The sequence below is a fragment of the Rhinoderma darwinii genome, chromosome 6, assembly GCF_050947455.1.
Source record: "Rhinoderma darwinii isolate aRhiDar2 chromosome 6, aRhiDar2.hap1, whole genome shotgun sequence".
Lineage (NCBI taxonomy): Eukaryota > Metazoa > Chordata > Amphibia > Anura > Rhinodermatidae > Rhinoderma > Rhinoderma darwinii.
The window spans coordinates 3,861,570-3,885,977 of NC_134692.1; the positions used below are offsets into that span (position 1 = coordinate 3,861,570).

Consider the following 24,408-nt stretch of genomic DNA (forward strand, 5'->3'; position numbering starts at 1 on the left):
TTAGATACAGCGACTCAGCAGACAGTATCACACATGATAGGATTAGATACAGTGGCTCAGCAGACAGTATCACACATGATAGGATTAGATACACAGCTCAGCAGACGGTATCACACATGATAAGATTAGATACACGGCTCAGCAGACAGTATCACACATGATAGGATTAGATACACAGCTCAGCAGACAGTATCACACATGATAAGATTAGATACAGCGACTCAGCAGACAGTATCACACATGATAGGATTAGATACAGCGACTCAGCAGACAGTATCACACATGAAGGATTAGATACAGCGACTCAGCAGACAGTATCACACATGAAGGATTAGATACAGCTGTTTACTGCAGATATCAGATATATTTTTCCCATAAAATATTGTGATTGATGGATCAGATCCTTGTCCGGCGCCCGGTGACGCGGTTATTACTGGGAGACGATGTCAGTTGCATTAGATAAGCAGTTTTCATATGAGGTGTTTTCTCTCCGCTGCCCGTTAAAGGTCGCCGTCGTTATAGCGCGCAGTATCTGCGGGGACGCTGTGTGACCTTTCTCAGTTAATGGCGGACACTGGGACCTCTCCCCGAGGCGGCTGCTCCCTGTTTATAATGAGAATGGCGCACTGACATATATTACAGCGGACCCGCAATGTGCCACCACCAGAAAAACGGTCCCAGGAAGGCGGCGGCCGGGGCGTCTGCAGGGTAAATGGATCGTTATCTGTGTCCCTCACTGCCAGCGACGGGCCGGGCAGCACCAGGTGTCTGCGCTGCCATCATGGAAGGAGCTTGTTATCTGCTCAGCGTGAGGGACCTGGGAGAACGAATCCCTCAATCCACATGAAAGAGAAGCTCCTGCGAGCAGCGATTCCCAGTCCAGTATAAGGGCATGACCAGACGTGGCGGAATTGCTCTGGAATTCCGCTACAGACAATCCGCAGCGTACACGTTTCTCCATTGCCTTCCACAGCTTTTTAGTAGGGTTCGTTTACACGTTGCGGACAATTCCGCTGCGGAGCATAGGCTGCGGTGTGGAATTTGGTGTCCGCAGCATACACTGGCTGTGGCGGACTTGTTGCGGACTCATTGCGGAATTTCTTCAATGGAGAGTCAAAATTCCGCAATGAAGTCCGCAGCTGTCATGCACATGTTATGTGTTCTGCGGAGCGTATTGGTTTTACTAACATGACATTTCTTCATTCTGGCTGGACCTATGTATTTCTAGGTCTACAGCCAGACTGAGGAAGTCAATGGGGCTCCCGTAATTACGGGTGACTACGTGTGTGCACCCGTAATTATGGGAGCGTTGCTAGGCGACGTCAGTAAATAGTCACTGTCCAGGGTGCTGAAAGAGTTAAGCGATCGGCAGTAACTGTTTCTGCACCCTGGACAGTGACTACCGATCCCAATATACAGCAACCTGTCAAAAAAATAGAAGTTCATACTTACCGAGAACTCCCTGCTTCTTCCTCCAGTCCGGCTTCCCAGGATGACGTTTCAGCCCATGTGACGCCTGCAGCCAATCACAGGCCAATCACAGGCTGCAGCCAATCACAGGCCAATCACAGGCTGCAGCCAATCACAGGCCAATCACAGGCTGCAGCCAATCACAGGCCAATCACAGGCTGCAGCGGTCACATGGACTGCCGCGTCATCCAGGGAGGTCGGGCTGGATGCCGAAAGAGGGACGCGTCACCAAGACAACGGCCGGTAAGTATGAAATTCTTTTACTTTCACTAGGGAAAGTGCTGTCCCTTCTCTCTATCCTGCACTGATACAGAGAAGGGAAGCACTTTCACCTCAATACGCAACGGCCAGTCCGCATCAATTTACTGCACATTTTAGGCAAAGCCGCAACAGAATCTGCAACGCTGATTCTGTGCGGCATTGATGTGGACAGAGTATGCAGAACTCCGCTACGTCTGGTCATGCCCTAATGGTAACAATAACGGTCAGTGTACTGGTGATAACTGGTGTTCAACGGTGCGATATAAGATCCGTAATATCGTATATGATGCGCTATTCTTGCTGTCAAAACAACAGAAAACATAATAAAACCTCTAAAGACCGCTTTATAAGCCAGTGGGGTCTCTGCCGGGCATCGCTTGAATTCATCGTTTGACAGACCCGACACAGCGCCTTGTTTTCCGTTATTAACAAAGTCTTAGGGCCTGTTCACATCACCGTTCGCTTTCCGTTCCGGGGTTCCGTCGGGTGAACAGGCCCTTACAAGACTTATATATGGACGGAGACGAAGGCCGCTCCGCTTTATGCAGATTTCACTGCCTCGTTTCTTCCAGTATCTTGGTCACCTGAAAGATGACGAGTTACACAGAGCGCCAATGTTAATCATAAGTAAATATCTGATTGGTTCTGGTCATATTACTCTTGGACAGTCATTTACTGTACGCTGCAAAATCCATCAGTCTGTGGGAGCGGCGGCTCCAGGCATAAAGCACGAGGTGTATTTTCAGTTTATTGACCCATCCTATAAATATAACAATGTGAGGTCTGCCGGCGGCTCTGTACGAATCTCATATGCGGTCAATTGAAATGACATTCGGCGCGGGTCCAGCGCCCACGATCTGGGCAGACCTCATAGAAGGAGAATTTACCGCCAATACAGATACGACCCGAGCAGGAATATAGGTCAGGGCCTTGTGATATATTATAATAATGTTTGATAGTTCAATAGACTCATTTATATCATGACAACAGATGGTGGAACCAACGTCCGGCGTCGTCCAGTTGTGTTACATGCAGATTATTGTCTATAGGTCATGTGACCAGACACCATCTGTCACATGACATTGTACTATAATCCCCATCATATTTAATCCTTATGTAAAATAATCACAAGTATCAACAATCACAGAAGAAAAACCTTCAGTAATCCCTGGAACGCCTCAAGCAGACGACCGTGTGCGCCGGCCGAGTCCCGTCACTGATCCGAGGAAAGATAGAACACGTTTGAATGGGTCCATGAAGACTATCGGGCACCACTCGGATGCCGTCAAGAGCGGTCCGAGTGGCAGAACGGTCATGTGCATGAGAAACAGCTGCATTATTCTTTAGTGAATCTTCACCTTTTATGTCATTTTTAGGTCCAACATTCTGTATTTATTCTGATACCGAGCTCCAATTTCCCTGCATAGACATATAGTTATGGTATGTGCACACACACTAATTACATCCGTAATTGACGGACGTATTTCGGCCGCAAGTACCGGACCGAACACAGTGCAGGGAGCCGGGCTCCTAGCATCATACTTATATACGATGCTAGGAGTCCCTGCCTCGCTTCAGGACAACTGTCCCGTACTGTAATCATGTTTTCAGTACGGGACAGTAGATCCACGGAGAGGCAGGGACTCCTAGCATCGTACATAAGTATGATGCTAGGAGCCCGGCTCCCTGCACTGTGTTCGGTCCGGTACTTGCGGCCGAAATACGTCCGTCAATTACGGACGTAATTAGTGTGTGTGCACATACCCTTACATGACAAAATTCTGTGTACCTGCAGCCGCCACTAGAGGATGACCGCAGGCAGTCAGAATTCTATGATGGGGATTTGGAGCTCTTTATCAGAAAAACTGAGCTCTGACCCCTGTAAAGACATTTTGGATGCATTTAGATTGAATACAAAAAGAATGTTCAAGGATGTATATACCCTTTCTAGAATTAATCTGGATTACTTATCCTGTACTGATCCTGAGTTACATCCTGTATTATACTCCAGAGCTGCACTCACTATTCTGCTGGTGGAGTCACTGTGTACATACATTACATTACTTATCCTGTACTAATCCTGAGTTACTGTAAAGGATCTGCCAGGCACAACTTCTGTGTATACGCCCATGGGTAATCAGTCTGCACCTGAGTCTGTGTCTCTGGGACTGACTCCGTCTTCCACCACTCAGGCTGGCAGGCTTAGGAGTGGGAGAGCCTATCGCAGCCTGGCCAGACTGAGCTAGCTCCCGCCCTCTGTCTATTTATACCTGCCTTTCCTGTTCCTCCTTTGCTTGTGATTCTTCTCGTGTGGTTTCCTGGCCCAGCTACAGCTTCTGACTATTTGATCCTGCTCCATACTGACCCTGGCTTACTGACTACTCTCCTGCTCTGCGTTTGGTACCTCGTACTCTCCTGGTTTGACTCGGCTCGTTCACCACTCTTGTTGCTCATGCTGTTGCCGTGGGCAACTGCCCCGTTTCCCTTAGCTTTCTGTACCCTTGTCTGTTTGTCTCGTGCACTTACTGAGCGTAGGGACCGCCGCCCAGTTTTACCCCGTCGCCTAGGGCGGGTCGTTGCAAGTAGGCAGGGACAGAGTGGCGGGTAGATTAGGGCTCACTTGTCCGTTTCCCTACCCCCCATCATTACAGTTACATCCTGTATTATACTCCAGAGCTGCACTCACTATTCTGCTGGAGGAGTCACTGTGTACATACATTACATTACTTATCCTGTACTGATCCTGAGTTATATCCTGTATTATACCCCAGAGCTGCACTCACTATTCTGCTGGTGGAGTCACTGTGTACATACATTACATTACTTATCCTGTACTGATCCTGAGTTACATCCTGTATTATACTCCAGAGCTGCACTCACTATTCTGCTGGAGGAGTCACTGTGTACATACATTACATTACTTATCCTGTACTGATCCTGAGTTATATCCTGTATTATACCCCAGAGCTGCACTCACTATTCTGCTGGTGGAGTCACTGTGTACATACATTACATTACTTATCCTGTACTGATCCTGAGTTACATCCTGTATTATACTCCAGAGCTGCACTCACTATTCTCTTGGTGGAGTCACTGTCTACATACATTACATTACTAATCCTGTACTGATCCTGAGTTATATCCTGTATTATACCCCAGAGCTGCACTCACTATTCTGCTGGTGGAGTCACTGTGTACATACATTACATTACTTATCCTGTACTGATCCTGAGTTACATCCTGTATTATACTCCAGAGCTGCACTCACTATTCTGCTGGAGGAGTCACTGTGTACATACATTACATTACTTATCCTGTACTGATCCTGAGTTATATCCTGTATTATACCCCAGAGCTGCACTCACTATTCTGCTGGTGGAGTCACTGTGTACATACATTACATTACTTATCCTGTACTGATCCTGAGTTACATCCTGTATTATACTCCAGAGCTGCACTCACTATTCTCTTGGTGGAGTCACTGTCTACATACATTACATTACTAATCCTGTACTGATCCTGAGTTATATCCTGTATTATACTCCAGAGCTGCACTCACTATTCTGCTGGTGGAGTCACTGTGTACATACATTACATTACTTATCCTGTACTGATCCTGAGTTACATCCTGTATTATACTCCAGAGCTGCACTCACTATTCTGCTGGTGGAGTCACTGTGTACATACATTACATTACTTATCCTGTACTGATCCTGAGTTATATCCTGTATTATACTCCAGAGCTGTACTCACTATTCTGCTGGTGGAGTCACTGTGTACCTACATTACATTACTTATCCTGTACTGATCCTGAGTTATATCCTGTATCATACTCCAGAGCTGCACTCACTATTCTGCTGGTGGAGTCGCTGTGTACATACATTACATTACTTATCCTGTACTGATCCTGAGTTACATCCTGTATTATACTCCAGAGCTGCACTGACTATTCTGCTGGTGGAGTCACTGTGTACATACATTACTTATCCCGTACTGATCCTGAGTTATACCCTGTATCATACTCCAGAGCTGCACTCACTATTCTGCTGGAGGAGTCACTGTGTACATACATTACATTACTTATCCTGTACTGATCCTGAGTTATATCCTGTATTATACTCCAGAGCTGTACTCACTATTCTGCTGGTGGAGTCACTGTGTACATACATTACATTACTTATCCTTTACGGATCCTGAGTTATATCCTGTATTATACTCCAGAGCTGCACTCACTATTCTGCTGGTGGAGTCACTGTGTACATACATTACATTACTTATCCTGTACTGATCCGGAGTTACATCCTGTATTATACTCCAGAGCTGCACTCACTATTCTGCTGGTGGAGTCACTGTGTACATACATTACATTACTTATTCTGTACTGATCCGGAGTTACATCCTGTAACATATTCGAATTCTGCAGACTTTAGAGCAGAAATCTCCCAGCATTCTCAGCTTGTCTAGTGTCTGCACAAAGCTTGCTCTGTTATATGTAAACTGTTAGGGACTTGCTGACTGTTTCCACCATCTTATGTAGACAGTAAAGGTGAATATATTGTATGCTTTAAAAGAACGGTCCTGTCTTATATAGAGAGAGATTATTTATTGTAAAGTGTAAAGTTCTGCAATTTTTTATTTTCCAGTAAACCCGGAGTAGATTCAATAAAGTGAAGAGGTATAAAGGAATCTTTGGCTCAGTATATAGATATACAGTGCACAGAGATCTACAGATTAACTGTAAAGAATCTATATTTCATTTGACTGGTGGGGGCTGGTGTGACGGGTTATCCGGCAGCTGCAGGGTTAAGTCCGCTTCTAGGTCAGCTCATGCATAGTTAAGTGGATTGATCGGAATCAGGGGGACTTCATACTGTACATTTAATTTCTCTTCCATACGACGACCTCATTATTTTTCTGAGATAAGCTGCTGTCACATTTAATTTCAAGGCACGTTGCTGCAGAGTAAATGAGAAACTTTTTATCGCGCGCGGGGGGGGGGGGGGGACGGGACGCTCTGTTTTTGCTCCCCGAGTCCTTACAATTAGCAGATCGCTGCCTACACAGAACGCAGGACGTGAGAGAACTGATCCGTCAGACATAGACGATATCCTTCATAAATTCTGCGTCCCTTAAACCGACCATGTGACGCTTATGGGCATGGCCACACGTGGCGGATTTCCTCCGCAACTGTCCGCATCAATGCCGCACCTAATCCGGGTTGCGGATTAACGCTGCGGAGTGTCCGCAGCGGAATTTAAGTGAAATTCCGCCACGTGTGAACCCAGCCTATCTCGGCGCCGTCCTTTTTCTAGCGGTAACGTTCGCCTATTATAAATGGGATTCGGTTTATGTCGTTATCTCAAAAGTAAACAAATACTAAATCGTCACATTCAGAAGTTCATCACCCGGCTGATATTTTATTTAAGACTTTGTATTGAAATGTATTGTCCACTGAATCCCAGAGCGCTCTCCGCAAAATGCGCCATAAGTTATTAACGAGAACTGAACAGAAACAAATGTCAATGTATTTCTACCGTATGATACGTATGGACATTAATAATGGATTCGAGCGGCTACTGGTTGGATTTTCTTCGGATGATATATTGTATTATGGACATTATACTGCGGCGGAGCGGCAGGGGGTGTCATGTGACTCCACGGGGCCCTCAGTGATCCCGCAATCTGTGATCCCGCACACAACCCTCCTCCTGGATGTAAGCGCCTCTATTCATTTACACGTGGCACGTCCTACGAGGCTGCCCCCCTCCTTCCTACGTCACTTTTAACAATTTTGAATTCATTACGCGTGCCTAAGTTTTATATTAATATTGAATAGAATTTGGTAATAACTTTTTTTTTTGCTACTTTTATCCCAAAAATATTTCAATTTATTAAAATGTTCAATAGACAGTAAACCGGACATGGCCTGAGCATCTGATACATGTCTCAACTTTTTTCAGGCAAAAACAGCTCCTGATTTTCAGACATTTTTGCAAGTACTCGCGTTTTTCGCGGTGTATTTTACGGCCGTTATTGGAGCTGTTTTTCAATGGAGTCAATGAAAAACGGCTCCAAAAACATCCCAAAAAGTGAAATGCACTTCTTTTTCGCGGGCGCCGTATTTTGACAGCAAAGCGTAAAATTACACCTTGTGGGAACAGAACATCGTAAAACCCATTGAAAGCGATGGGCAGATGTTTGTAGGCGTATTAGAGGCGTTTTTTCAGGCGTAATTCGAGGCGTAAAATGCCCCCGAATTACGTCTGAAAACACTGCGTGTGAACATACCCTAAGACTTCTCTATCTCCTACCTAATCCAATAGGCGCTATGATGTCGATTACTATTTTTTATTTTTTTTCGATTTATGCAAATTTTTTCTAAAAGCAAAATTGGCCGTTTTCTTTCTATTCGCCAAGTGGGCGTTGTATAGAAAAGTGTATGATGCCGACCAATCAGCAGCATACACTTCTCTTCATTCATGTTTAGCTTGTTTCACTGCACTGCGTGATCTCGCGAGATCACTCTGTGACGTCACTTCATCCCGCGAGCCCTTCACCGGAGTGATGGAAGACTGAACAGACATCGCCTCCAGCAGATGCGGATAAACGTCCTGGCACGGATGGAAGCGATGTCTGTTCAGTCTTCCGTCGCTCCGGTGATGGTCACATCGATGAAGTGACGTCACAGAGATATCTCACGAGATCACGCTGTGCTGTGGATCAAGCTGGGCTGGAATGAAGAGAAGTGTCTGACGCTGATTGGTCGTACACTTAAACAACGCCCACTTGGTGAATAGAAAAAAAACGCCCAAAAATTTGCATAAATCGATAAATGTTCATAACTTGGTCAATAATAAACTTTTGTTTTAAAAAAAAAAAAAAAACAGTAGTAATCCGCATCAAAGCGCCAATTGGATTAGGGAGGAGATAGAGAAGTTATAAACTGGTAATAGCACCCCTATAATCTATTTATAAACTTCTGCAGAACCTCTTTTTATTAGCAAATCTTTACCAAAGATTAATCAACGCTAATCTACTACATTCAAAGCTCGCTATCGTTTTTTCTTCTTCATATGCGCTGTTGACTTGGGCAGAATAAACCTGTGCCTCCCGACCAATGAGAAATTCCCTTCTTAGCTCAACCAGAAATTTCAGCCGCTTGTCCTGAAAAAAATGCAACACCTCGTATATCCCCATTTTCAGCCAATAACGGCCCTCATGAAAAAATGTATAAATAAATTTTTTATTACCCCTTATAGGTGATGGCTCTATGAACCCTTTGCTTTCAAAAATGGCCTCAATCTTAACCCAAACCTTGTGCATTAGGGCAAATATTAAATTATTTTTAAAGAGCACATCACCCAATGCCGTGGTTTCCAGAATCGCCACCATATCGGAGTTACCATACAAAGCTCATTTGGAAGTAATATGCGGTTTCTTTACTGTTTGACCTTCTTGTTGAATGGGCAGGAACCCGAGAGCTGACAATTATTACAGTGAGACAGTAAAGGGTTAACAGCTTATTTCTCTAATCAAAAATGTGATTATTTTTTTCCTTCAATAATTGAAGGAATCTGTAATTAGAAATCGACATGAATCCGCTGCCGTTGTCGTCTTTGAAGTCGGCGATGTGTTTGGCCCTGCGGACAGACGGAGGAGATAGAAGTCGCTGCTGATTTTAGCGCTGTTCTCTGCATTCATAGGGAAACGCGGCCGTCAGTGCGCACATGCGGCTCAGCGACGGCCGGAGATCTCTGCAGATTCTCTAACCACATGTCATATTTCTCAGATTACACTAACATTGTTCCCGGGGGGGAGTTTAACTCCAGGAGATGACGGATGTGTTTATAGATCATCCCATTCATCTGTAATGTGTCTCTTTAATTCTAACAATCTCTCACCAATATTGTTAACTCTGTCACTGCTGGGAAGGAATCAATCATTAAACCTGAAATACAAGTATCATGAAACAAAAACTACGAATTACATTTAAGGATTCCAGTATTAGGGCACATTCAGACGTGGCGGACAGTCCGCAGTGGAATTCTGCAGCAGCCGTTTTTTTACATTTCTTTCTATACATTTTTAGGAAAGTTAGTTCAGACGTTGCGGAAAATAACTCTGCGGAAATCAGGCTGCTGTGCAGAATTTCCCCTCCGCAGCATGATCATTACATTGCGGAGAAGAAGCGGAATTTCACTGCGGATTTCAGCCTTTGCAATGCAAAAACCGAAATCTGTGGCAAGTCCGCTGTGATATCTGCAACCTGTCAAATATGCAAATGTTGCTGCAGATTCGTTGTGTAATTGCCCCAAATCTGCACCAACATTTTACACACTCCTCCCTTTATTGATAGTGCCACACACTCCTCCCTTTATTGATAGTGCCACACACTCCTCCCTTTATAGATAATGCCACACACTCCTCCCTTTATAGATAATGCCACACACTCCTCCCTTTATAAATAGCGCCACACACTCCTCCCTTTATAGATAGTGCCACACACGCCTCCCTTTATTGATAGTGCCACACACTCCTCCCTTTATAAATAGTGCCACACACTCCTCCCTTTATAGATAGTGCCACACACTCCTCCCTTTATAGATAATGCCACACACTCCTCCCTTTATAGATAATGCCACACACTCCTCCCTTTATAGATAATGCCACACACTCCTCCCTTTATAGATAATGCCACACACTCCTCCCTTTATAAATAGTGCCACACACTCCTCCCTTTATAGATAGTGCCACACACTCCTCCCTTTATAAATAGTGCCACACACTCCTCCCTTTATAGATAATGCCACACACTCCTCCCTTTATAGATAATGCCACACACTCCTCCCTTTATAGATAATGCCACACACTCCTCCCTTTATAAATAGCGCCACACACTCTTCCCTTTATAAATAGTGCCACACACTCCTCCCTTTATAGATAATGCCACACACTCCTCCCTTTATAAATAGCGCCACACACTCCTCCCTTTATAGATAGTGCCACACACGCCTCCCTTTATTGATAGTGCCACACACTTCTCCCTTTATAGATAGTGACACACACTCCTCCCTTTATTAATAGTGCCACACACTCCTCCCTTTATAGATAGTGCCACACACTCCTCCGTTTATTAATAGTGCCACACACTTCTCCCTTTATAGATAGTGCCACACACTCCTCCCTTTATTGATAGTGCCACACACTCCTCCCTTTATTGATAGTGCCACACACTCCTCCCTTTATAAATAGTGCCACACACTCCTCCCTTTATAGATAATGCCACACACTCCTCCCTTTATATAGTGCCACACACTCCTCCCTTTATAGATAGTGCCACACACTCCTGCCTTTATAGATAGTGGCACACACTCCTCCCTTTATAAATAGTGCCACACACTCCTCCCTTTATAGATAGTGCCACACACTCCTCCCGTTATAAATAGCGCCACACACTCCTCCCTTTATAGATAATGCCACACACTCCTCCCTTTATATAGTGCCACACACTCCTCCCTTTATAGATAGTGCCACACACTCCTGCCTTTATAGATAGTGCCATACACTCCTCCCTTTATAAATAGTGCCACACACTCCTCCCTTTATAGATAGTGCCACACAATCCCCCATTTATAGATAGTGCCACACACTTCTCCCTTTGTAGATAGTGGCACACACTCCTCCCTTTATAGATAGTGCCACACCCTCCTTCCTTTATAGATAATGCCACACACTCCTCCCTTTATAGATAATGCCACACACTCCTCCCTTTATAAATAGTGCCACACACTCCTCCCTTTATAGATAGTGCCACACACTCCTCCCTTTATAAATAGTGCCACACACTCCTCCCTTTATAGATAATGCCACACACTCCTCCCTTTATAGATAATGCCACACACTCCTCCCTTTATAGATAATGCCACACACTCCTCCCTTTATAAATAGCGCCACACACTCTTCCCTTTATAAATAGTGCCACACACTCCTCCCTTTATAGATAATGCCACACACTCCTCCCTTTATAAATAGCGCCACACACTCCTCCCTTTATAGATAGTGCCACACACGCCTCCCTTTATTGATAGTGCCACACACTTCTCCCTTTATAGATAGTGACACACACTCCTCCCTTTATTAATAGTGCCACACACTCCTCCCTTTATAGATAGTGCCACACACTCCTCCGTTTATTAATAGTGCCACACACTTCTCCCTTTATAGATAGTGCCACACACTCCTCCCTTTATTGATAGTGCCACACACTCCTCCCTTTATAAATAGTGCCACACACTCCTCCCTTTATAGATAATGCCACACACTCCTCCCTTTATATAGTGCCACACACTCCTCCCTTTATAGATAGTGCCACACACTCCTGCCTTTATAGATAGTGGCACACACTCCTCCCTTTATAAATAGTGCCACACACTCCTCCCTTTATAGATAGTGCCACACACTCCTCCCGTTATAAATAGCGCCACACACTCCTCCCTTTATAGATAATGCCACACACTCCTCCCTTTATATAGTGCCACACACTCCTCCCTTTATAGATAGTGCCACACACTCCTGCCTTTATAGATAGTGCCATACACTCCTCCCTTTATAAATAGTGCCACACACTCCTCCCTTTATAGATAGTGCCACACAATCCCCCATTTATAGATAGTGCCACACACTTCTCCCTTTGTAGATAGTGGCACACACTCCTCCCTTTATAGATAGTGCCACACCCTCCTTCCTTTATAGATAATGCCACACACACACCTCCTTTATAAATAGCGCCATACACTCCTCCCTTTATAGATAGTGCCACACACTTCTCCCTTTGTAGATAGTGGCATACAATCCCCCCTTTATAGATAGTGCCACACACTCCTCCCTTTATGGATAGTGCCACACACTCCTCCCTTTATAGATAGTGCCACACACTCCTCCCTTTATGGATAGTGCCACACACTCCTCCATTTATAGATAGTGCCACACACTTCTCCCTTTGTAGATAGTGGCACACAATCCCCCCTTTATAGATAGTGCCACACACTCCTCCCTTTATGGATAGTGCCACAAACTCCTCCATTTATAGATAGTTCCACACACTTCTCCCTTTGTAGATAGTGCCACACAATCCCCCCTTTATAGATAGTGCCACACACTCCTCCCTTTATAGATAGTGCCACACACTCCTCCCTTTATAGATAGTGCCACACACTCCTCCCTTTGTAGATAGTGGCACACACTCCTCCCTTTATGGATAGTGCCACACCCTCCTTCCTTTATAGATAATGCCACACACACACCTCCTTTATAAATAGCGCCATACACTCCTCCCTTTATAGATAGTGCCACACACTTCTCCCTTTGTAGATAGTGCCACACAATCCCCCCTTTATAGATAGTGCCACACACTCCTCCCTTTATAGATAGTGCCACACACTCCTCCCTTTATAGATAATGCCACACACACTCCTCCCTTCATAGATTTAAACAAATTAAAAAACCTTATACTCACCTAGCCACGTTCCCGCGAAGAACGGAGCTCCACAGTCACCTCAGTCCTGCAGCTTATGAGGCTCCAAGACGGGATCCGTGCGTAGGCCGGCGCGATCCTATGATGTCATTGCGTCAGCATGCGCAGGGATCCTGTCCCAACTTTTTATAGGCTGCAGGCCCAGCACGGCTCCCATCTCTGCCATAGAATTCAATTGTATCTGAGGACAGACCACTCAGAAATACAGGCAACAATATACATCATCTGTATGAAACACCCCATGTGGACACCAGTACAGAGCATTGCCTAAAGCTGAAAGCAGGACTAGGTATGTACAGGGTTTGCTGCCTATGTTGTCATTCACTAACAGCAAGCAAATATCTAAAAAAATAGGGAGGAACTGAAACAAAGTTGTAGGACTTCTCATTCTTACAGTGATAAAACCAGAAAACCCCTTTGGGCTGCTTCTGCTGTGTATCTTGATCTCTGATGATCCAGTGAACAATAGGCTGGTTAAGCCGGTGCCAGGTTTTTAGGGACAGGAGGTCAGGGATAAGTAAGTCCCTGTGTAGAAGATGAGACGCTGCACTTACTAGTTGACCATTTTTATTTTCTCTGATCCCAGTACTGAGGCCACACGACAGGCAGCAACAGATCTGCTCAGTGGCCTCCTACCAACCTTATCATCTCCTGTGCTGGTATCGGAGCTTCATTTTTGCTGCAAATGTTGGCTGTGTTTTTAAGAACAATAACCCGAAGCGAAAATATTCCTGTAAAGCTCATTAACTCGGCGCATAACGAGCGCCGGCAGATGATTATCACCGTCAGGCTGATTAGTGCGGAGATGTCACTTGGAAATAATTCTCCAGACATCCACAGCTCCCAATCAATGACATCAATGTTAATGGAAAAAAATTGTGTTTTGTTTCCTTTCAAACTTCTTATATATTAAAGAGATTAATCAGCGAAACGCAGCCCGAGATCCGGGGGCCACATATATTCTACGTTATAGATAATCATGTCGATTCTCTATATTCTCCCACATAATATCATTATCTGCGGTCCTGACCTTGGACTGTTTGTGGCCATTTAAAGCCAATGGTGAGAAAGGAAAAGGAAATCCTGGAGGCTACAACCTGTGGGATTACAAAGACTTCACTGCTGTGTAGAGGAGCCGCGTCCACAACTGCATGTTCCAAATGTTACCGCGAACCAATCTATAGATCCAGCGGAGGACGAATCACTGACCTTGAAACCGGAGCATTATTTTACAGGGTCTTTTTTTTTGTTGCAATGGAGCATTCTTAAAACTAGAGGGAAAACTGTAGAAGAAAAAAAAATGGTTATAAACCATGTACCATTTTTGTATATAGGGGCAGTATTATAGTAGTTATATTCTTGTATATAGGGACAGTATTATAGTAGTTATATTATTGTATATAGCGGCAGTAGTATAGTAGTTATATTCTTGTATATAGGAGCAGTATTATAGTAGTTATATTCTTGTATATAGGGGCAGTATTATAGTAGTTATATTCTTGTATATAGGGGCAGTATTATAGTAGTTATAGTCTTGTATAGAGGAGCAGTATTATAGTAGTTATATTCTTGTATATAGGGGGCAGTATTATAGTAGTTATATTCTTGTATATAGGGGGCAGTATTATAGTAGTTATATTATTGTATATAGCGGCAGTAGTATAGTAGTTATATTCTTGTATATAGGAGCAGTATTATAGTAGTTATATTCTTGTATATAGGGGCAGTATTATAGTAGTTATATTCTTGTATATAGGAGCAGTATTATAGTAGTTATATTCTTGTATATAGGGGGCAGTATTATAGTAGTTATATTCTTGTATATAGGGGCAGTATTATAGTAGTTATATTCTTGTATATAGGGGGCAGTATTATAGTAGTTATATTCTTGTATATAGGGGCAGTATTATAGTAGTTATATTCTTGTATATAGGGGCAGTATTATAGTAGTTATATTCTTGTATATAGGGGGCAGTATTATAGTAGTTATATTCTTGTATATAGGGGCAGTATTATAGTAGTTATATTCTTGTATATAGTAGGCAGTATTATAGTAGTTATATTCTTGTATATAGGAGGCAGTATATAGTAGTTATATTCTTGTATATAGGAGTAGTATTATAGTAGTTATATTCTTGTATATAGTAGGCAGTATTATAGTAGTTATATTCTTGTATATAGGAGCAGTATTATAGTAGTTATAGTCTTGTATATAGGGGGGCAGTATTATAGTAGTTATATTCTTGTATATAGGGGCAGTATTATAGTAGTTATATTCTTGTATATAGGGGGCAGTATTATAGTAGTTATATTCTTGTATATAGGGGGCAGTATTATAGTAGTTATATTCTTGTATATAAGGGGCAGTATTATAGTAGTTATATTCTTGTATATAGGAGGCAGTATTATAGTAGTTATATTCTTGTATATAGGGACAGTATTATAGTAGTTATATTCTTGTATATAGGGGCAGTATTATAGTAGTTATATATTTGTATATAGGGGCAGTATTATAGTAGTTATATTCTTGTATATAGAGGCAGTATTATAGTAGTTATATTCTTGTATATAGGGGCAGTATTATAGTAGTTATATTCTTGTATATAGGAGCAGTATTATAGTAGTTATATTCTTGTATATAGGAGCAGTATTATAGTAGTTATATTCTTGTATATAGGGGCAGTATTATAATAGTTATATTCTTGTATATAGGGGGCAGTATTATAGTAGTTATATTCTTGTATATAGGGGCAGTATTATAGTAGTTATATTCTTGTATATAGGGGCAGTATTATAGTAGTTATATTCTTGTATATAGGAGGCAGTATTATAGTAGTTATATTCTTGTATATAGGGGCAGTATTATAGTAGTTATATTCTTGTATATAGGAGCAGTATTATAGTAGTTATATTCTTGTATATAGGAGCAGTATTATAGTTGTTATATACTTGTATATAGGGTGCAGTATTATAGTAGTTATATTCTTATATATAGGGGCAGTATTATAGTAGTTATATTCTTGTATATAGGGGCAGTATTATAGTAATTATATTCTTGTATATAGGAGCAGTATTATAGTAGTTATATTCTTGTATATAGGGCAGTATTATAGTAGTTATATTCTTGTATATAGAGGCAGTATTATAGTAGTTATATTCTTGTATATAGGAGCAGTATTATAGTAGTTATATTCCTGTATATAGGGGGCAGTATTATAGTAGTTATATTCTTGTATATAGGGGCAGTATTATAGTAGTTATATTCTTGTATATAGGGGCAGTATTATAGTAGTTATATTCTTGTATATAGGAGCAGTATTATAGTAGTTATATTCTTGTATATAGGGGCAGTATTATAGTAGTTATATTCTTGTATATAGGGGGCAGTATTATAGTAGTTATATTCTTGTATATAGGAGCAGTATTATAGTAGTTATATTCTTGTATATAGGGGGCAGTATTATAGTAGTTATATTCTTGTATATAGGGGCAGTATTATAGTAGTTATATTCTTGTATATAGGGGGCAGTATTATAGTAGTTATATTCTTGTATATAGGAGCAGTATTATACTAGTTATATTCTTGTATATAGGGGGCAGTATTATAGTAGTTATATTCTTGTATATAGGCGCAGTATTATAGTAGTTATATTCTTGTATATAGGGGGCAGTATTATAGTAGTTATATTTTTGTATATAGGGGGCAGTATTATAGTAGTTATATTCTTGTATATAGGGGGCAGTATTATAGTAGTTATATTCTTGTATATAGGAGCAGTATTATACTAGTTATATTCTTGTATATAGGGGGCAGTATTATAGTAGTTATATTCTTGTATATAGGCGCAGTATTATAGTAGTTATATTCTTGTATATAGGGGGCAGTATTATAGTAGTTATATTCTTGTATATAGGGGCAGTATTATAGTATTTATATTCTTGTATATAGGGGCAGTATTATAGTAGGTATATTCTTGTATATAGGAGCAGTATTATAGTAGTTATATTCTTGTATATAAGGGGCAGTATTATAGTAGTTATATTCTTGTATATAAGGGGCAGTATTATAGTAGTTATATTCTTGTATATAGGGGGAAGTATTATAGTAGTTATATTCTTGTATATATGAGCAGTATTACAGTATTTATATTCTTGTATATAGGAGCAGTATTATAGTAGGTATATTCTTGTATATAGGAGCAGTATTATAGTAGTTATATTCTTGTATATAAGGGGCAGTATTATAGTAGTTATATTCTTGTATATAGGAGCAGTATTATAGTAGTTATATTCTTGTATATAAGGGGCAGTATTATAGTAGTTATATTCTTGTATATAGGGGGCAGTATTATAGTAGTTATATTCTTGTATACAGGGGGCAGTATTATAGTAGTTATATTCTTGTATATAGGAGCAGTATTATAGTAGTTATATTCTTGTATATATGAGCAGTATTACAGTATTTATATTCTTGTATATAGGGAGCAGTATTATAGTAGTTATATTCTTGTATATAGGGGGCAGTATTATAGTAGTTATATTCTTGTATATAGGAGGCAGTATTATAGTAGTTATATTCTTGTATATAGGGGGCAGTATTATAGTAGTTATATTCTTGTATATAGGAGCAGTATTATAGTAGTTATATTCTTGTATATAGGGGCAGTATTATAGTAGTTATATTCTTGTATATAGGGGCAGTATTACAGTATTTATATTCTTGTATATAGGAGCAGTATTATAGTAGTTATATTCTTGTATATAGGGGCAGTATTATAGTAGTTATATTCTTGTATATAGAAGGCAGTATTATAGTAGTTATATTCTTGTATATAAGGGGCAGTATTATAGTAGTTATATTCTTGTATATAGGAGCAGTATTATAGTAGTTATATTCTTGTATATAGGGAGCAGTATTATAGTAGTTATATTCTTGTATATAAGGGGCAGTATTATAGTAGTTATATTCTTGTATATAGAAGGCAGTATTATAGTAGTTATATTCTTGTATATAGGGAGCAGTATTATAGTAGTTATATTCTTGTATATAGGGGGCAGTATTATAGTAGTTATATTCTTGTATATAGAAGGCAGTATTATAGTAGTTATATTCTTGTATATAGGGGCAGTATTATAGTAGTTATATTCTTGTATATAGGGGCAGTATTATAGTAGTTATATTCTTGTATATAGGGGGCAGTATTATAGTAGTTATATTCTTGCATATAGGAGCAGTATTATAGTAGTTATATTCTTGTATATAGGAGCAGTATTATAGTAGTTATATTCTTGTGTATAGGAGGCAGTATTATAGTAGTTATATTCTTGTATATAGAAGGCAGTATTATAGTAGTTATATTCTTGTATATAGGAGCAGTATTATAGTAGTTATATTCTTGTGTATAGGAGGCAGTATTATAGTAGTTATATTCTTGTATACAGGGCAGTATTATAGTAGTTATATTCTTGTATATAGGAGGCAGTATTAGGGTATGTGCACACACACTAATTACGTCCGTAATTGACGGACGTATTTCGGCTGCAAGTACCGGACCAAACACAGTGCAGGGAGCCGGGCTCCTAGCATCATAGTTATGTACGATGCTAGGAGTCCCTGCCTCTCTGCAGGACAACTGTCCCGTACTGTAATCATGATTTCAGTACGGGACAGTAGTTCCACGGAGAGGCAGGGACTCCTAGCATCGTACATAACTATGATGGTAGGAGCCCGGCTCCCTGCACTGTGTTCGGTCCACTACTTGCGGCCGAAATACGTCCGTCAAATACGGACGTAATTAGTGTGTGTGCACATACCCTTATAGTAGTTATATTCTTGTATATAGAAGGCAGTATTATAGTAGTTATAGTCTTGTATATAGGGGGCAGTATTATAGTAGTTATATTCTTGTACATAGGGGGCAGTATTATAGTAGTTATAGTCTTGTATTATAATAGTTGTATAATTGTTCATAGGGGGCAGTAGTGACTGGAATTTATCTTTAAATATATGAAAGGAATTACGGTTCAAAGAACCATAAACATTAACTTTTATTTATTTTTATTTTAAAGGATATATCACCTGAGGGGATCCATTGAACAACGTCGCCACCATGGTCTCCGCATAAAGCGCTCAGTAATTCTGGCAGAATGTGAGTACTTTCAGCAGACTGAGCAGCTGCTTTCCATACTATGGACGCTCAACATCATCCCAGCTGCTTACAGGGACCCCTCTATCTCCTTCAGCATCCGTGTGCAAACCTCCCATGTCCATCTGCTATGACATACATCCGCGCTGATGAAACGCATGAACATTCCAGAGTCATTCCAAGTCCCCAGAACTATCTGCTGTGCACAAGCCATGGCTTAGAGGAGCCCTCGCTGAGCAGCATGCATCCATTAAAGAATGTAGATTGCCATCTTGCTGGAGGGCAGTTTCACCCTCTACAAGCCTGTCATACAGGTAACGCACCAATGGGCATGAATGTTGAACCCAGGCTGTATCGAAGCTTGGAGAACCTACATTGGGCAGAGTCGAGTGTGTTTGCACATTATAGGAGCATGGATAGTGAATTAATTCTGCACTGTAGAAGCACAAGACACTTATCAGAAGGATGTTCAGGAATTCTGCCACTCCATGACCTGTCAGAGAGGGTTTCCGGCCACCGAAACCCTCCCGCACCTCCTCTTGCCAAAGTTCATCAATGGCTTTTTCTTACAGCGGATGACAAGGTCTCCTATGGTGACGCCAAACGGGAACTGAAAGAGAAGCTGAGAACTCACAGCTCCAAAATCGTAGAACCCAACAGGCCCATCCGTCCCCAGGCTTGTTTAGTTGACTGGATGGCAAGGGAAGCAGCAGACAAATCATGCCATCAATGCATACACAAGGTGCCCTGTAGTACAATACCTGCTGGTCATCCTGCACTCCCGAGTAGCCCAAAGCCATCAACCAGGCAATGCACAAGTCTCTTACATCACAGAACCAGCCCAGAGCACATTAAGCAGGAGGCCAGGAGGAGGCTGCAGCTCCGCAGGCAAAATAGTTCCCCAAACCTGACACTGAATCAGGAAGAGACTGAAAGCAAAAGTCTGGTGAAGTCAAAGACTACAGAGTCCTTCGAGGAGCAGAGGCCATGTCCTGACAGAGTGCTGGAAGCAGAGACCACGAGAAGGCCGAGCAGGTTCTGCATCCCAACATTTGAAGAATTCAAGAGGATGCGCAGTAAGGAAAATAACTTCTTGTCAAAGGGCGACGTCCTCTTACAACCCACAGAACCCTCCACCAGTACAACCCCAAAACAAGAGCCAGACACCAACTCTGACCAGACAGATGGTACCGACGCTCCAAGCCTGGACCACACGCCAGACTCCACTTCTACGTTGCATGGAGCCAACGCCTTGCTGGATCCCCCTCAGCCTGGCGCTAACACTGGAGATCCATTCATTGTCCAGCATGGTTCATTAGACCGCAGAGCTCACTCTTCATGTCGGCCTGCATTCACAGCTCCCATTTGTTCCAGTCCTGTTTCAAGGTTTCCATTGCAGGTGTTAAACATGCGTAGCACGAGAGAGGAGCTTGTGGTGTGTGAGCCCCATGTGTCTGATACAAATAGCTCCGCTGGATTCCCCGGAATGGCTGATCAGGGTCTCCCTTCTGAAGCCCATTCTTCTTGCTGTCCATCTTTGCTTTTAGAAGCAAGTGATCTGTCCGGTTATGGTGCCAAGCTGCAGAAAATGAAGGATGGCCTCATAGGATCAGCTCTGGATCTGATCAAAAAAAGGTAGCGTGATGTGTGAATCTTGTTCTGGAAACGCTGTAGTAAAATCATATTCTAGGCTCAGGTCACATTTGGTGAATATACAATAACATAAGGAAATTGCACAAATAGCCGCTCCCTAATATAAACTAATTATTGCATTTCTCGTTTTATAAGTCGGAGTGTTACAATATAAAATGACAAGGTGGCAAGAGATGTTAATTCCTGGCTGTTGCCCATGGCACCTAATAGAATTTAGACCCTGTTTATGGCAGCCTATATTCTGCCCACGCAGAAGCTGAGTCGCCATTAGACATGAATTCCCTGTCTCCCCCTTGGTATATTATCTGAATTTTTCTGCGGAGTCTGATAATGAGTAAGATAAGAAGGGTAAATACAAATCTTTATGTCCAGAACCCATAGTAACCCTTTCACTGCCAAGGATGTATGTAATACGTTATGAATTTTAACAATTGTCGCCACTACAATATAAGGACTAGCGCTTAGATAAAAACTCTGGGTGTACTATTCGGGGTGCAGCACTCGTTTTAAGTTTGGGAGACAGATGAAAAGATTTGCTTCCTGTTCCTGTGTCTGTGTAAGGGAGGAGGGAGGGGAAGCTGCTAGTGAGAGCAGGAAGAGAGATTCACAACCTGCTGCTATCATCTCCCCTGTACAGTCTCTAGTGACCTCAGGCGGAGACAGGAACTTTGTGAAGAGGTGTGCTTGTAGACATAGGAGTAAGTGGCATGTATGAACTCTGCACATCATGGACTTTTATTTTTAGTAGGTATGGTGTGTCTCAGGCTCTGCTGGGGTCAGATTTGAAGCCACAAAGATGAATTTTTAAGCATTGTAACATTTTACACTATGATGCAAAATAGAATGAAGGCAGCCATGCGTCCAAAGTGCTAGCTGGCATTTTCACTGTGTGCCAGTTGTCTACTTTCCGAAAATATATGGGTACGGTGTATAATATGATTTTTTTCTCTAACTCAAGTTTTGTGTATGTCGAAAGTGTGAAAATTGTCCCAGCAGAGAAAAATGTTCAACACAAAATAATTGAATGCATAATTATTCACCCCTTCAGTAAAGTCGCCATTGGGCACACAGACGAGCCTAGTTGGGTCTCGATCAGATTTCTACAAGAATTTTGCAGTTTTTCCCTATTTATCAATTTCAAAACTGTTCAAGCTTTATGAGGCTGATGACACTGGGGCAGTCTGTGAATAGCTACTACGTCCTGCTAAAAATTGTCACTTGGGTTGAGGTCTTGACCGCTGTAGGATTTTGGTAAAACATTGAGGCTTGTGGGGAAAAAGCTTCAAGGAGTTCTCATGGAGCTGTAGGGCCCTCATTTGGCTCCTGGCAGCAGTTATGTGCAGGGCCTCTCCCATCTTAACCACGGAAGAGAGTAGCACCATCAGGTTTGTCATAGGTCTCTTGGTGGCCCCGCTCACTACTCAGTCACTCAGGACGGCCTGTGCGCAACTGGAGCCTATAGGCGACATAAGCCACTCCCCGCCTGTACGGTGGTATACGTTGCAGCCTTCAGTCACGGGTATATGTCGGGAAATCCTCCCAACATATATATACCTCTGACGGAAGATCAAACATGATGTGAACGCGGCCTAACAGCTCTGACATAATTCCTTCCATTATCTCCATATCCGTAATTATATGACTAGTTATACTGTTAGGGTACAGACTCATGAAATGACCCCCGTCTGACGGAGTTGGGGCTGAGATGCGACCGAAAACCACACTGACCTTTGGTTTTACCACAAATAAATTTCTCATTATTAACGTCGGTGTAGTTTTTGCAGGTAAATCTGCGCCCGCCCTGCGTCCAGACCCCCATAGGCTGTTCTAAGGCCCCATGCACACGAACGTATTTTTGCAGCCGCAATTCATTTCAATAGGCCCATGCACACGACAGTGGTTTCCACGGTCCGTTCATGACCCAGGAGCCTGGACCGCAAAAAGAACGGACATGTCTTATTACGGCCGTGTTTTGCGGTCCAGGCTCATAGAAATGAATGCACGCGGCCATGTGCATGGCCCGTGATTTGCGGGCGGCTTGCGGGTGACACTCTGCGGCCATCAGAGCCGCAAATCACGGGCGTGCACATGGCTACGGTCGTGTGCATGAGGCCTGATACTGACCGGTGCCTCGTGGGTGGGATTATTTCTGCATTGAATGATTCTGTGTTATTTTCCTACTGATCAGATATAAATAAAATCCTCTCGGATTCACTGTAGTTTGAGAATAAAAACATGGAAACTTTCCAGGGGGGGTTACATTGAATTGTGGTACAGGCTTTGCATCTCTTGTGTCAGGTGGAGCAGGATACAGTGCTGCAGTCTCTCGTTGTGTAGGTAATATCTTATCTGCTGTTGACCTCAGTGATTTTATCATTTTGATTTCCTCACAGTTGCAGCTCAGAAACTGCTGAGACCCCAACCAGTGCATCATGTGACACCCCAAAAACCGATACCATCCCAGAGCTACAGAGCTGTCAATCACCGTCAGTCTCCATGGCAACAACAAGCTGTAAAAGCACGCCAAGCAATGAGCTGACCTCTGACCCCAAGACTAGTGTAAGTATGGATGCCTGACTAGGGTGTATATATATATATGATGATTTGTGTATAGTGATCATCACTGCGCTGGTTACACGTATTCCCGCTATTAGCCGTATACTTACCGCAGACTGGGGCATTGGTCACGACCAGCGTCTGTGCCACAGATCAGTGGTGTTTTACCAATATCCGTAGATTTGCCCGTTGTACGATGTCATTTTGGTGATAATATTCGACATCATGCGTGTTTATATACATAGTCAGATCTATAAGGTGCAATATGAGCTACATGGCAGATATATCACATCCCCCGTGTAGCACAAACCTCGAGCAGGAACAGAGAGTCGCCCACCGCCTGCAGCTCCGGACGATCACAGGGCCACAATCCCACCCGTCACGGCTGACAACACACTGCAGCAGCCGGAGGTGTGGAGTCGCGCAGGGAGTGGGCGAGCGGCTGTGTTAGTCACCTGCCTGTGTGCGATCATCATTAAATACCTGCTTTGTTTTTTAGATCTGCAGCCCCGGGTGTCGGAGGTCCAGCTCAGACATGACTCACGAAGCCGGAGATTCTGGAAAGACCCAACGGGGGTGTCGTCTGCGCCCACATTTCAGTGACCCCATGCCCACTGATGCCGTGAAGAGGAAACAGTTAGAGCTGAAAATCGCAGCAGCTGCTCGTCAACATGCTCAGAAGCGGCGGCAGGACAGAGAGAACGGTACCTGTCAATCACACTGAGCACCCCTGACAGATGCCACCAAAATCTACAGACGTATCTGCATGTAAAGTGACTCTGAATCCTC

General features: G+C 42.5%; 1 protein-coding gene across 2 annotated transcripts in view; it reads left to right on the top strand.

Moving 5' to 3' along the window:
• The window catches only part of LOC142655188 (uncharacterized), a 54,099-nt gene that overhangs the window by 20,614 nt on the left and 9,077 nt on the right, over positions 1 to 24,408 (top strand). The window contains exons 2-5 of one of the 2 annotated variants that reach the window (XM_075829051.1): positions 19,334 to 19,413; positions 19,983 to 21,045; positions 23,457 to 23,622; positions 24,119 to 24,323. In XM_075829051.1, the coding sequence (XP_075685166.1) occupies positions 20,105 to 21,045; positions 23,457 to 23,622; positions 24,119 to 24,323 (1,312 nt within the window). In that variant the 5' untranslated portion in view covers positions 19,334 to 19,413; positions 19,983 to 20,104. Of the gene's footprint in view, positions 1 to 19,333; positions 21,046 to 23,456; positions 23,623 to 24,118; positions 24,324 to 24,408 lie in introns of both variants that reach the window. The other variant, XM_075829050.1, reaches the window with a different exon arrangement.